This window comes from Acomys minous (genome assembly GCF_964271855.1).
Source record: "Acomys minous genome assembly, chromosome: 5".
Lineage (NCBI taxonomy): Eukaryota > Metazoa > Chordata > Mammalia > Rodentia > Muridae > Acomys > Acomys minous.
The window spans coordinates 108,781,052-108,796,326 of NC_140494.1; the positions used below are offsets into that span (position 1 = coordinate 108,781,052).

The window sequence follows — 15,275 nt, forward strand, 5'->3', positions numbered from 1 at the left end:
AAGCCAAGCCGGGCGTTTGGTTGCGCATGCCTTTAATTCCAGCACTTGGGAAGTAGAGGCAGGTGGACTGCTATGAGTTCGGGGCCAGGCTGGTCTACAAAGTGAGTCGAGGACAGCCAAGGCTACACAGAGAAACTATGTCTTGAAAGAACAAAAAGAAAGAAAAAGAGTAAGTTCAAAGCCACCCTGGGTAAGTTGAGGGTGACAGTTAAGACTTGTCATACAGGACCAGGTGGAGGCAGAGGATCAAGAATTCAAGGCCAACTTGGCTACTCAATGAATCTGAGGCTAGCTCAAGTCACAGGATACTCCATCTTAAAAAATCCAAACCAAACCCAACAATAAAACCCTCCTCCCAAACATTAAGGATCTTAGGGCGATAGGCTCAACACAGTTTACATATACAGGGCCTGAAAACGGGAATTTGGAACATTTGGATACTCTGTTGAGGATTAAGGACACCATGCTGAGCTCTGTGAAATGTTCTGGCCGCTCAATTGTCTTCACAGAAATCTCACTTGCAGCCTCCAGAATAGGAAAAGGATAGAAGGCCGGTTGGGAAAGTCTGTCAGCACAAGGAAACCTGCAGCCTCGCCAGGCCTACGGGGAGCTGGGGTCCGGCCGGACGCAGATGTGAGGATCAGGCAAAAAAAAAAAACGAGTCTTGTAGACCCAGAGGCCCCGCCGCCCACTTCCTGGGCACCTAATGCGGAAATCGCAACAGCTGGCAAAACGACGCTGACCCGTTAGTCTGTGCCCGGCTACGGTCACGTGGGCCGGAGCACGCGGAGAAGCTCCGCCCCGGGCTCACGCAAGCTGGGGGCGGGCATGTGGGTGAGGCCTCTGGCGCAAGCTGAGGGCGTGAGCATAGTGTGTAAGCGGGACCACGGGGGGAGGGGCTCGCTGCCGGCGTGGGCGGGGCCTCGGGGGGAGGACCTGGGGCGTGTGTGGGCGGGGCCTCTGGCGAGAGCCGCAGGATGGGTGGTAGCCGGTGGGTGGGGGCGGGGCCTCTAGCGAGCGCCGTGGGCGGAGCCTCTGCTGAGGGTGAAGGGGGCGGAGTGTTGGGAGCGGGCTGCCGTGGGCGGGGCTTACAGCGCGCGCCGCGGGCGGGGGCGGGACGTGTGGGCGGTGCCTCCCGGTGCTCCCGGGCTTCGGGGGCGACGGTGGTGGCCGTGGCGAAGACGACGACGGGATTGGGGCTACACGCGGAGGGGTGCCACGGCCATGACTGCGGAGCTGCAGCAGGACGACGCGGCGGGGCCGGCGGACAGCCATGGTTCGGTGAGCGGCGGGTGAGAGTAGCGGGGCCCGGGCTCCGGCCGAGAGGGGCGCGGCGGACCAAGCGGGCGCGGGCTGGCGGAGGCCCGGGCCTGTGGGCTAGGGCTGTAGCACCCTCGGGCCGCAGGAGACTTGCGAGGTTGGGGTCGCACGATGGTGTGAGGTTGCCTGGGTGTATGGGCCGGCTCAGGTTCCCAGCGGGACCGGGTGCGGTACTCTACCGGGGACTCTACCGGGAGGGGTTGCACGTGAGATGGTGGGCATGGGGTCATCCCGAAGTGTGCGCCGGGCCCAACCCAGCAGCTACAAAACTTCCCAAAAACTCGGCCACGGTGCCTTGTTTTGACTCTCAAATCAGTTTTATTGCAGTGACTTCCCAGAGGCTTAAGCAGACTCAAGTTATCTGACTTAAAGCCGGCGTTAATCAACAAAGTGCAAAAAAGACCCGGAGCCCCGCTCCTCCCTCTTCCCGCCCCGCTTTTCGTCCCTTTCTTTCGGAAACAGATCGGCTTCCCGAATTATCTCACTGGTCTCTGTAGATTTTAAAGGAGAGGAGAGGAATAGCGCAGTGACTAAATGGCATACCGACTAGGTTCCTAATATTAAGATTGAAAATATTACAAGGGTCCTGGGCTAAGATGGCGAGGCTTCAAAAGCACTGGTTTGGAGAAAATCAAAAGGCTCATATAATGTTTTAAAGACATTTGGGAGGTGGGCAACTTGAGACTGTCATCTTGTGTTACTTTGGAATGTTACAAACGTAGCAGTAAATCTTCATCCCCTCAAGAACCGCACTTTTTTTTTTTTTTTTTTTTTTTTTTTTTGGTTTTCCGAGACAGGGTTTCTCTGTGTAGGCTTGGCTGTCCTGGACTCGCTTTGTAGACCAGGCTGGCCTTGAACTCACAGCGATTCGCCTGCCTCTGCCTCCCAAGTGCTGGGATTAAAGGCGTGCGCCACCACACCCGGCCAAGAACCACACTTTTTAAAGACAGAATGGAACATCTATACCAAGTAATTCAAATACCAAGTTTGCAAGCGAGAAAATTGATAAAATATTTAGAATACAAAAATGAGATACTCCTAAGGAACTCTTTATGTCTTTTTAATTTTAATTAATTCTGAGCTGCTAGGGAATCAAGCCTGAGGGCCTATCACATGGGGTAGTCAAGTACTACACCCCCAGGCTATGAGTTTAAAACATAGCATGCTATTTAAAATTCATGTAGGAGAAAAAAAAAAAAAGAAAAAGACTAAGTCTTGGGCTGCGAAATGAAAGTAGGTGGATAGTTTTTCAGCAGTCAGATGAAGAGTGCATTGTTAGCTACTCAACACTGTCTTTTGGATATTGGGGCGCGTCTTCCCCCCCTCCCCCGCCTGTTTAAGTCTACTTGTTTGGGGACAGTGACTTAAAAACAGGTGGTAAGATTTGCTTTAGAGACAGTCATATTGATACTATTTTAAGGGAAAGCAAGTCATATTTAAATTTGTTCCGGCCTCCGTCATTTCAGGCCACATGCTTTTTAATCAGTGGCATCTTCGTTTACCTCTGCCACAGTCTGAGTAGTGACCCCTGTTTCAGCGCTCTCTATTTGTGGGTTTGTATGTGAGGTGTTTGATGAGCATTGTGTATAAAGTCATAGCTATTTTGGGAAGGCTTGGCACTCCCAGGCTGTGGCTGGCTGCAGTAGCCTGATGCCTGGCGACCTGCAGAGTGATGACATTTACTGGTATTCCCAGAGATTTTTTTGCCCCAGGCTGACAGATGATAAGCTTTGAATGCTTGATAACTTGCCCTTTTTTTTTTGCTCTGGTTAGGAGAAAATGCTTGAAGGAACTGGTTAGGGTGAAGGAGTAAGTGGAGCATAACTTTCAGATTTCGGGAGAGTATTAATAACTTCTTTCTCTTGATTAGCTCTATGTAGGATGGGTTCTTTCTTTGGACTTCACAAGGCATCCTGTCTTCCCTTGGAAGATGTTTAATGTAGTTGAGAGGAGCCGTCCTCCCCCACACACGCAGGAGCTATTTAAAGCTGGTCATGCTTTCTCTTCCCCAGTTGGTCATTTGTACAAAGGACAGACAAAACTATGTATAGGCTCTGCACGATTTTAGGTGAGTGAAAAATGCAGTTCTCTGGAAACTGAGCCGACTCTCAGTGATCTCCCTGAATCCCCCAGACTGGTGAGTTAAGGACAGCGTCCTGTGTTTTAACTAGTTCTCAACTTAGGTAAAAACCAGCTGGAAAGTTTACTGTTGGGGTAGGATAATCAGCTTGAAGTCAGTTTACTTCTTAGGAACCTGTCACCCTTGGCGGCAGCACCTAGGATTCACGACCCAGCCACACACTTCCCTCCTTTTCTCTCCCACTCGGAAACCACGGCCTATGCACTCAAAGCAAGCACTTCACCACTGAGCTGTCCTATGCCTTGTTGACTATTTTCCTTCACTTCACGGTATCTTTGTTTTTTGTTTTAAACCAAGGCTGTCCTGGAACTTGAGGCGCTAGTCCTGCCTTAGTCGCCCTCATTGCTGGGGTTAGAGATATGAGCCACTGCCCTCGGCTCCTTTTTGTTGTGGTTTTTGGAGTGTTAGAAAGTCATGACCTGGCTCTACAACTGTCCCGCTCTCTTAGCCAGTTATTGTTGACGAGAGAGTGCAGTCTTTTGAGCATGTTAGCAGATAACCTCTTATCGGGTGGCTCTGTGTGCTCTCTTTCATCAAAATGACTTTTTTTGTGTGTTTTTTGAGACAGGTTTTCTTGTAGCCCAGATTGACCTCGAACTTTGTAGGGGAGGACGACCTTGAACTCTTGATGCCCCCAAGTCTGTTTTCTAACTGCTGGAGTTAGAGGCTTGGTACAGTGTCTTATAATCAAAGAAGTTGAAAATAGTGATGCTAGCACGACAAGTAATAGCTGACACATGCATACACAGGGGTGGGGGGCAAGACGATAGAGACAGATACCAGTCTCCCTATAGCCAAGGCTGGCCTGGAACTCAAACTCCATCTTCCTGACTGCTGGGATTACAAACTTGGGCCATCATACCCAGGTTCCAGCCTTTCCAGCCTTGTGTGTGTGTGTGTTTGTGGCGCACGCGCGTGCGAATGTCGGCACAGCCTTGCTTGTTCTGACTGGTGCCTCAGTGGTCCCACCATGCCCCTCCCAACCCTTTTCTTTTTTTGAGAGATGGCACAGAGTCTCACTGTATAGCCCTGGCTATACTTGTTATAGACCAGGCTGGTTTGGTATTCACTGAGATCCCTGCCTTCTCTTGCTGGCATTAAAGGTCACCACACCCAGCTTCTTATTTGTTGTTGTTTTGGTTTGGCTTTGGGTCCATCCCCCTCCAACCCCCAGGGTCTCTTTATGTAGCCTTGGCTGTCCTAGAACTAGTGCTGTAGTCTAGGCTGGCCTCGAACTCACAGAGATCCACCTACCCCTGCCTCCCTGAGTACTGGGGATTACAGGTGTGTGCCACTGTGCCCAGCTCTTTGTTCCCCTTTTTTCCCTCCCATCCACCTTTTGTTTTGTGTTTTGTTTGTTTGTTTGTTTTTGAGTTATCGAGACAGGGTTTCTTTGTGTTATCTTGGTCTCGCTTTTGTAGACCAGGCTGGTCTCAAACTTACCCTGTAGTTGAGGATGCTGAGAGATGACACTAAACTCCTAGTCCTTTTCCTTACCAAGTACTTGGATCATAGGTGTGCACCACCACACTTGGGCCCTATTATTTTCTTAAAGCCTTTTGAAAACTCTGCTAGTGGCTTAAACTTTTAAAAGGTTAACATTATTATTGTTGTTGTTTTTTTTTTAAACCTTATTTTTGTGGGCGAGGGCATGGAGGGGCATGGGCACCCATGAGGAGGTCTGAAGATAACTTGATAGGAGTGTGAGTTCTGGGGGTTGAGCTGGGGTACTCAGACTCTGCAGCAGATGTCATCGTTGGCTTTACCAGTCCCATGCCGCAATATATAATCTTTCCTAATTGTCAGAGATTGCTGATGTCTAAGAGCTGTTTCTTGATTTATATACCCTATTCCCTGTTCCTGGATCTTGTCTCTTCTTTCCACGGAAAAACTACTTTCTTTCATCCCTCTTGTTTCTTAGAGGTAAATCTCCACTATGAGACATTTCACAATGCCCGGAGAGTTTTCTTATTTATTTATTTATTTATTTATTTATTTATTGTTTTTCAAGACAGGGTTTCTCTGTGTAACCTTGGCTGTCCTGGACTCACTTTGTAGACCAAGCTGGCCTCACAGGGATCCACCTGCCTCTGCCTCCCAGAGTGCTGGGATTATAGGCGTGCCCCACCATGCTGGGCTTGAGCTTTTTTTTTCTTTTTTCTTTTTTTTTTAAAGTAGCTTATTTTTTATCTAATGTGTATAAGTGTTTGCCTATATGGGTGTCTGCTCCATGTGCATGGAATGATCACAGAGGCTGGAAGAGGGCATCAGCTCCTCTGGAGTTGGAGTTGTAGATAGTTGCTAGCGGAACTGTGGATGCTCTGCGAGAGCAGCCTGTCCTCTTAACCACTAAGCCATCTCCAGCCCCTGGAGAGGTTTTTGTTTATAGCTGTGGGGAAGGATGCTGCTGGCATGTAGTGGGTTTAGTTCTCACCTGGTACTGTGTAGCTTCCCAATGGGGCCTGTTATGTGAACACTATGGGTATAGGTAAAGAAACCCTCATCTAAGCAATGTCAATTCTTTTAGCCCAACTCCCACAAACCTTTGCTGTCTTCCCATTACTCAGGGGGATCAATAGCTTCTGCTCACGGGAGTTTAAACATGTAGGAAGTTGGGTGTGTGAACTGGCTAATCTGCTTTCCAGCTCCTGCCTACCCATCTCTGCCCAGCTCTGATCAGTGGCCTTTGTTGATAGGTCGGAACACCAGAATGGAGTGTTGATACTGTGGAATCAGGATCAGAACCAGCTCCTGGACCCCCACCTTAGACCTGCTAAATTAAAGTCTGCTGTGCTTAGTTGTTTGTTTTAGAAAGGGGTTAACTCTTAGCCCAGACCTGCCAGCCTTCAGACTCACAGCAGTCATTCTGCTGGGATTTCAAGTTTTGGCTACTATATCTGGTTTATACTGTGCTAGAGATTAAACCCAAGGCTTCATGCAAGGCCAGCATTCTACCTCCTGAGCTGCATCCTTAGCCCAAATTCTGCCTTTTGATTCATCCCAGGGAGGCTCATTTGCACATAAAACTTCTAGAAGCTTAAGGATAGAGTTCCGGTTCTGCTGAGCCTAGGAGCCCTTAATCCCCAGAACAGCAGCAACAACAACCCTCCCAAACCATGTCAACAGCGTTTTCTGCTGCCCCATGCAGCTGTAGTCTTGTTTGCTTAATTTCCAGATCCACCTGTTGTTTTTTCCTTTTCTTTTTTAAGTGAATAGAACCTCATGTTGTGGCCCCCTCCCCCACCACTTTTCTCCCAGTTCACAAGGCTTGCATCTCTTAATAGCTAGCTTAGCTCTCCAGATAGGCCCAGAACTCTAAAGCCTAGGCACAAACTTCTTAAACTTTTGTCTTTTTTTAGTAAATAGGCATAGTCTGTCCACTTCCTATCATCATCCCTTTCCCTGGTCACACACAAATACTGTGCCACTGTGGTACTTGTCACATTCCTTAGAGAAATCCAGAGAGTTTTAGACATGGTGACTATTTTTGCCCGAGTGCCATTGATACTGAAAAAACTTTTCTAAAACAGCTTTGCCAAGGTAGGAGGATTGCTGTGAGTTTGGTATTGGTGACAAAGTGAAACCTTGTTTCAAAAACCAAGACACCCGCCCAACAGTGTGATTAAGAGCTGGTGTGAAACAAAACAAAATAAACCAAGCCAGGCATTAGTGGTGCATGCCTTTAATTCCAGACCTCTTGAGTTCAAGGCCAGCCTGATCTACAGAGTGAGTTCCAGGACATCCCGGGCTACACAGTGAAACCTTGTCAAAAGAAAAAGTTACTGTAGAAAACTTAGAAATACAAGCCTGAGCAGGATCAACTCAAGCTGAGAGGAGACAAGGCCAGCTGCTTCCTAGATCTCTGTGCTGGGATGGAGGAGGTGAGTGCAGCTTCTGCAGATCTCTCAAAGTGAGGTGTGCCTGTGGGCTCTGGCTGCAGCAGGTCCTGAACTGAAGAGCCTAAATGGGCGGGAGTGGTGTAGATGGTTAGTGGTTTTAATCTGTCAGCATCTGCTGGGTGCCTGGTGGTGAGGCTTGCTAAAAAAAGACTTGTTTTACAACAGAAACTTATTGGGGTGTGTGTGTGTGTGTGTTTCATTTTTTTTTCTTGTTGTATCCTTGGTTGTCCTGGACTAACTTTGTAGACCAGGCTGACCTCAAACTCACAAGAGATCCACCTGCCCCGGCCTCCCGAGTGCATGGCTTACAGGTGCGCACTGCCTTGCCCTGCCCAAGTCAGGCTTTTAAGAAGAATTTTGTTGTTAATATTTTTGAGGCAGGGGCAGAGGCGGTCTGTTTTCCAGCTAGCCTTGACCTCACACCAGTCCTCCTGCTACAGATCCCCATTGTGTGGATGACTGGCTTGCTTGGTTTGCAATTGTTGGTTATTTAGTTCTTTAAGATCCCTTATAACCACGTTTTAAAGTTCTCTAGGAGTTTGAGTTTATTTCCTAAAAACTCCCATTATATATTTAAATATTTGTCCTTGTCTCTTCACAGACAGATTTGGTATTTCAAGACAAGGTTTCTCTGGGTAGCCTTGGCTGTCCTGGACTCACTATGTAGACCAGGCTGGCCTCTAACTCACAGTGATCCACCTGCCTCAGAGTGCTGGGATTAAAGGCGTGCGCCACCACACCCGGCTTCACTCGGATTCTTTCAGCTACATACTGCACTGGACTCATTTGGCCTGGCCTGAGTTCTGAGTTGTAGTGCTCTACTGTCAAAGCCTTTCCCCTACTGTAGCATAAGCCTTCATAAACCAAATTGTTGATGCCCATTTGACTGGAAAACACCTGAACTCATTAAGCCTGCTTCATACCCCTGAACTCAAGTCTAGTATGTCTAGAAAATTGAGTTTTCAGAGAGACACAGCTATTAAGTGGTACTGCTGAGACTGTAAGGGGCCATCTTCTCTAGGGTCTCAGTGTTTTCTGTGTGCCGGAGCAGACGTTAGCTAGACAGAGAGGTATTTCTTCATTGACGCCCTGCCAGTGCTGTCAGAGTGGATGCTGTGGACCTCGTTTTCTAGGCGCAAAAACTTGATGCATGGGAAGGTTGTGATAAATGAGACGTGAGTCCACTGCAGTGTGGGCTGGCCTTCTGGTCAAGCTGCCTAAAGGTACCAGCGGCTTGCTGCTTGACTCTTGAAATATTTGGACCATGGTGGTGTACACCCATCACCCCAACACTCAGGCAGGAGTTCTAGGCACCTTGTGGTCCAGAACAGGACTCTTGTCTTTTTTTTTTTTTTTTTTTTTTAAGAGTCTAAATTTTGATTATCCTAAAGAAAATTTTATATCCATTATGCGCTCTTCCTCATTTCCCCTGCCCTCAGTGCATGTGGAAGCCCAAGGTGGACATGTTGAGTAGCTTTCCTTGGTCACATTTCTATCATTATTTTTTCCTGTTAATATTAGTGTGTGTGTGTGGGGGGGGGGGGTCCTGCATGCCACACTGCACCTGTGAAGGTCAGAGGACAACTTTGTGAAGTCAGTGACACCCACTTTTGAATCCATCTGCAAATATTTGATTAAAGCTTTAATCCCTGTGGAGATACCAGGGTGTGCTCTAGCTCCGCGGCCCCCTCCAGCATTCTGCCCCTCTCGTCACCACTGGTTTGCTCAGAAGCCCTGTGACATAGCTGTAATACCTTCTTTCCCTAGTCTCGCCACAGTTTGAACCAGTTGTTAACTGTGCCAGATTCATCTTAAAACCTTTCCCAAGGGCTGGAGAGATGTTTTGGTTAGGAGTACTAGCTGCATTTCCTAAGGACCTAGGTTCAATTCCCAGCACTCATAGGATAGTTTATAGCCATCCTTAACTCCAGTCCCAGGGAATCTTATGCCCTCTTCTGTCCTCTGTGACCACTGTATGCACATGGTGCACAAACATACATACAGCCAAAACACCAACACACATAAAAAGAATATGTAATCAAAATATTTAAAAATGTAAGTACCTTTTCTGAGCCAGTAGGATGGATGGCTTAACAACTTGACCGGAGTTTCATCCCTGGGACCTAGACCTACATAGGAGAAGGAGAGCACCAACTCCCACAGCTGGTCCTCCTACTTTCATGCATGTGTACTAGCATGTACATATAAACACAAACATACTTCTGCACACACGATGTCTTCACCCCATCTGTTCCCTGCTGTAGAGCCTGCTGTCTTTTTCATTACATTAAGTCTGAACTCATCCTGACTTACTTACTTTCTTTGTTTTTGAGACAGGGTTTCTCTGTGTAGCCTTGGCTGTCCTGGACTCGCTTTGTAGACCAGGCCAGATCCCGCCTGTCTCTGCCTATCTCCTAGGCATTCTTTCTTAGTTTGCACACTGGATGTTGTAGGTCAGAGTAGGCTGGCCCAAACTAGTTGGCCCTAATATGATTGCCGGAGTGCCCACCAGACAACCTCAAATGCATTATGTTTTCATCTGCATGCTAAATGACACCTCAGCGTTGTGAGAGTATCCAGACAGCAAAGAAGTACAAAAAGAGGGCCAAGAGTTACTGCCCCAGTTCCCAGAGGGTCTGTCCATTCTCAGAAAAGCCACAACTTCCTGTTAGCCCACCCCTCTTATTCATACCTCATTCTGTGTCCACAGTCTTGTGACTCCGAGCACATGGCTCCAAAATCAATGTGGAGATGCCACCGACTCTTCATGTAGTCCTGCTTACCACTGAGTTGCCCTTACTCCTCTACTGGTACTGGCTTGTTATTGGCTACCATTTCCCAGTTTGGAAGAGGGGAGGTGGACAGGAAGTCCCACCCCTAGCCAGGAAGCTGTTTGCTATTGCTACCTGCCATGGAGAGGAAAACTCTAGTTTTCTCCAATGGAGTGTCACTGGATATATCTATGCCCATTACAGAGTAGTTGACCAACACAAACCAGACTCTGTATTCGTTTGTTTTTGTGTGTGTGCTGTGTTTTTTACAGCTTGGTGTTTTTTTGTTTGGTTTTGTTTTAGGTTTGCTTTCTTTTTTGAGAGGGGGCGGGCGATGAAGTTGGGTAGGTGGTGGGAAGGATCTGAAAGGTCTTGGGAGGGCAAAGAATATGATCAAAATATATCATATGGAAAAAAAAAACAAGAAAGGGAGAAGTACCCGTCCTGTGAAGTCTGGTTGGTTCACAAGCCACTGTGTAGCTGGGGTGTGCAGCCAGCCCTCCTCAAGATGGGCGGGTCTGTCTCTTTACTGCCTCTGAAAACAGTGTGAATTTAGTCAAGGAAATGCAAACTTGTTGGTGCTTGCCATCATTGGAGTTCATCAGGACAGAGCACAAGCTTTGTCTTGTGTGCACTGGAGTGTACTTTCTGTGGAGTGGTGTAGTTTGAGTGGACTGCTACTTAAATCCACTTCTGTGAGGTGCCAGAGCGTGAGTTGGGGACCCTGTGGGTGCACGCAGACTTTGGTTGGTCATCATCAAAATAAACTTTTGTAATTCTTCCTGTTTTGTTTTTTTTTTGTTGTTGTTGTTTTTGTTTTTTGAGACAGGGTCTCTCTGTGTAGCCTTGGCTGTCCTGGACTCGCTTTGTAGACCAGGCTGGCCTTGAACTCACAGTGATCCGCCTGCCTCTGCCTCCCGAGTGCTGGGATTAAAGGCGTGCACCACCACGCCCGGCCTGTTTTGTTTTTTGAGGCAGGCTTTGCTAGCCTTCCAACTTGTGGAAATCCTTCTGCCTCTGACTCCTAAATGCTAGGATGCCAGGTATTAGCCATCACACCTAACCTTGTAAATTAACATTTGAGGGACTGGAGAGATGGCTCAGTGCTTAAGAGCATTGGATGCTCTTCTAGAGGACCCAAGTTCAATTCCCAGCAACCACAAGGCAGCTTACACTGTAACTCCAGTTCCCAACAATCCAGTCCTTCTGCTCTCCTCAGGCATGCAGACTGTAGGCAGAGCACCTCTACACATAAAGTAAGACACATAAAAACAAACAAACAAACAAAAACCCCACTTAATATATAATGCTTGGGGCTGGAAATGAACCTTGGACCTTGGTTGGTAAAATATTTATCTACTTTTGATGAAGCTCTGGGTTTAGACCTACTGTCGTATTGTTATGAATCACAGTTAAGTTTTACCCACTGTTACTCCCCACAGCAGTTACTGGCTGTTGAAAATGTGTTTTAAAAGACTGCACTGTAGTTTAGCATAAAAGCAAAAAAGAAGAACATACAAAACTTGTGTGTGAAGAAATGACTAGAAAGCAGACCAGACTGTATGCATCTGAGATCTTATGCGACAGAATATTTATTACTGGAGGAATGATCTGTAATGTGAAGTTCTCATGAACACTACAACCAAATGCTTTCTGTTCTAAAAAAGAAAAGTGCCAGAGTGTATTCAGCCATGGTTAGTTTTTTTTGAATGCCAGTAAGTGCACTTGGAAGTAGGGGCAGCTGGGTTCCTCAGCCTAAGCGAAAGAAGCTGCTGCACTGACCCGCACTGTCACTAGGCCCTGGTGTAGTCGCAGTGGTGGCAGGTTTTTCTCTCAGAGTGAGTAGCTGATGGCGCCTTTAGTCAGTCCAACACCAGTCTTTCTCCTCCTGCTTCCTAATAATAGCTAGTTTAGAACACATTGTACCGCTGAGCAATCAGCTTCTGATAGTGGAAAGGCTGGCCAGTTGGTTTTGCTTTGTTTTGTTTTTAAGATTTATTTATTATTTATACAGTATGCTGCCCACACGTGTGCCTGCCCACCACAAGAAGACACCAGATCTCATTATAGGTAGTTGTAAGCCACCATGTGGTTGCTGGGAATTGATAAAGTAGAAACTTATTACAATGCAAGGTGCAAGGTCAAAATACAGGGGAAATGTTTGCATTGGTTTACATTAAGAGGGTATTTGCCCGTTTCTTTGTGTCCTTAAGAGACAAACAGGCTGGTGGTCAGGACACCCACCTCAGCAATAGGTAATGCGTGCGGAGCTTTAGGAACAGTACAAGGCCAGATGTAGGTGATGTGTGTTAGCATTTATCTGTTACTGGGACTCTTAATTGTCTCTATGCATTGGCATTCAGAGAAATTCTAGATGAGAACATAGTTGCTGAGTCTGCCCTTCATTTCCACTGTTGTTCCAATTTCGTATTATCAGGCTCCTCATTTCCCCTCCTATTCTTCCAGGACTTTTCGGGTATGTTGATTTTGACTTTCCAGAAATTGTTGTAGGGTCCAAATTCATAGATTCTCATACTTTTGTTTTTGTTTTTGTTTTTTATTTATTTATTTTTTTTTTTTTGAGACAGGATTTCTCTGTGTAGCCGTGGCTGTCCTGGAACAGCTCTGTAGGCTGGCCTCAAACTCAGAGATCCACCTGCCTCTGCCTCTGTGAGTGCTGGGATTACTGGTGTAGCGTGCACCACTGTGCCCGTCTGATTCACATACTTTTTACATGGTGAAATCAAATGGAATTAGAATTCATTTGGAAGGAAATGAATGCCTTATTTTTAAAAAACTGCTCACATTTCCTATTGTTATGAAGGCTGAATCTCAGCCTCTCAGCCTGATAACCCTTCCCAGCTCACCTCTAGTGACTGGGTTTGTCAAGACCCATAATTGTCAAAGGCTGCGGGCTCAGTGGGATGATCCCATTTCTAGCTTCTGACTGGAGAGTTTGTGACAAGAGAAAGACTCTGATCCCTTTCCCAGGCCTGGGGAGGGCTGTTCAGTCAGTTATTTTAGTTGTGATACTTCGGTGTTGCCAGCAGGTCCTCAGCTGTTGAAGGCCATAGGATACTGTTTCGGATACAGCTGGCAGTTAATGGAGGCTGTCTCTCTGAGACATTACTAATTGAACATAATGGTGAAGCCTGGAGTGATAAGTCAGGACTTACTCCTGCACAACCTTAGCTGTGTTATAAATTAGTTGCTGCTCTCTGAAATACGCTTTAATCATTTTGTTTTCACTGTTTATGAAAAGGCCATTGCGTCTTCTGTTGGCAACCCAGTTGTTTCAGTTGGGCTGTACTTGTCCAGAGGAGTTTTGTATTGGCTCTGACTTCCAGCCAGGACAGTAGGGTGAACACTTAAGGCTGAGAAGGCTGTTTGTTTGTTTGTTTTCTTCCTTCAAGTCAGAGTTTCTCTGTGTAGCCTTGGCTGTCCTGGAACTTGCTCTGTAGCCCAGGCTGGCCTCGAACTCACAAAGATCCACCTGCCTCTGCCTTCCAAGTGCTGGGATTAAAGGCCAGCACCACCACCGCGGGGTTGAGAAGGGCTTTTAAGCAGATCTGTGTAGCTGGACGTTAGTTAGGCCTCTCTGTGGTTCAGACTAATGGAAGCATCCAGGGCTCATTCTTCTGGAACTATACGTCTTATACTTAAGCAGCTCTTATTTTTCAGGTTAATGGTACCAGCCATTTGTTAATTACATGGTTAGACGCTTATTGTCAGTGAAGAATCACACACACACACACACACACACACACACACACACACACAAATGGCATGCACAGTAAAGCTTAAAATAGCTCATACTCACATCCATGCAGATTCCCTGGGCTCCTTCTGTGACCTTCTGCTGCTCTGTTCTCAGAGAGAAAAAGCCCAAGGCTGCTTAAGCATACATTAAAGCTGACCGATTAGGAGTGTTGAAGGTATTTGGAGTTTTCTGTTGAACCGTATATCTCTTGTAACTGCTTCCAGTATTTTCTGTGACAGAATGATACATTCAGTATTTTATAATGTGTCTGACCATCAGACCATCAGTAACTTGCTATATAGAGCTTGTCAGCACTTTAAAGTAAAAAAAAAAAAAAAAAAAAAAAAAAATCAAGTCTTGGGCCTGCCTGGCCTGTCCAAGAAGTACCAGCTATGCTTTCTGACTGACATGTATCTGATTTTGTTTCTCAAAAACAGAGCTGCCAAATGCTGTTAAACCAGCTGCGAGAAATCACAGGTATCCAGGATCCATCCTTCCTTCACGAAGCATTAAAGGTTGGTTTCCAGACCCGATTAGCCGACAGGCTCTGAAGCACTTTTCCACATCACAGGCGTGTCATTTCACACTCTAACCCCAGGGGAAAACATAGGAACCGAAACCCTACAGGTCAGGTAGGGGTTCTTCCACATAGAAACTTGAGGAAGCTGGTGGGAAGGTGTAGTGGAGGAAGCCTGCGGGAGCTCTGGGGATCATCCTTGATTGTATAGCTCCTGTATGGATCCTGAGTGCAACCAACAAACCAAAAAATACTCCAGCAGGGAGCTTGTCTGCTCTAAGTTGTCATATTGTTATTCTTAAGCACTGTTGGTTATGTTTTGAAAAGATGCATTGTGAATGTTACCCGAGGAAGTGGCAGCACACGTGCCTCACAGTAGCCAGCAGATGTGGCCAGCGTAGATGAAGCATGGGCTGTGGTGGATAATGCTGAGAGCAAGCAATGAGTAGAAGAGGTTTGGGTCTTCGTTCTGTTGTGCCTTTTAGAATATTTTCCTAGGAAAAAGTTCAAAACAGGTATGTCACCGGGTGGTGGCGGCGGCGCACACCTGGAGGCAGAGAAAGGCGGATCTTTGTGAGTTCAAGACCAGCCTAGTCTATAGAGCTAGTTTGAGGATAGCCGGGGCTACACAGAGAAACCCTGTCTTAGAACACCAAACAAAACAAAACAAAACCCCAAACAAAACAAAACAGGTGTGTCACCCCTATATATATGGTGACTGCTTATGACATTACTGTCCAGGCTGAATGCCATTGTCGCCTATGTCAGCTGCCGGTTCCCTTCTGTGATGCGCTGTGCCATAGCTGAAGTTAGGCTCCTGATGTGACTGAGCTGTACAGCAAGGCTGTGGCTTGCTTTTCATGTTGTA

General features: G+C 46.9%; 1 protein-coding gene across 5 annotated transcripts in view; it reads left to right on the forward strand.

Moving 5' to 3' along the window:
- Nucleotides 1-1,117: 1,117 nt before the first annotated feature.
- Nucleotides 1,118-15,275, forward strand: part of USP28 (ubiquitin specific peptidase 28) — a 58,426-nt gene continuing 44,268 nt past the window's right edge. For all 5 annotated transcript variants that reach the window (XM_084781327.1, XM_084781328.1, XM_084781329.1 and 2 more), the window contains exons 1-2: nucleotides 1,118-1,281; nucleotides 14,328-14,405. In XM_084781327.1, coding sequence (XP_084637453.1) covers nucleotides 1,225-1,281; nucleotides 14,328-14,405 — 135 coding nt within the window. In that variant the 5' untranslated portion in view covers nucleotides 1,118-1,224. The remainder of the gene's footprint in view (nucleotides 1,282-14,327; nucleotides 14,406-15,275) is intronic.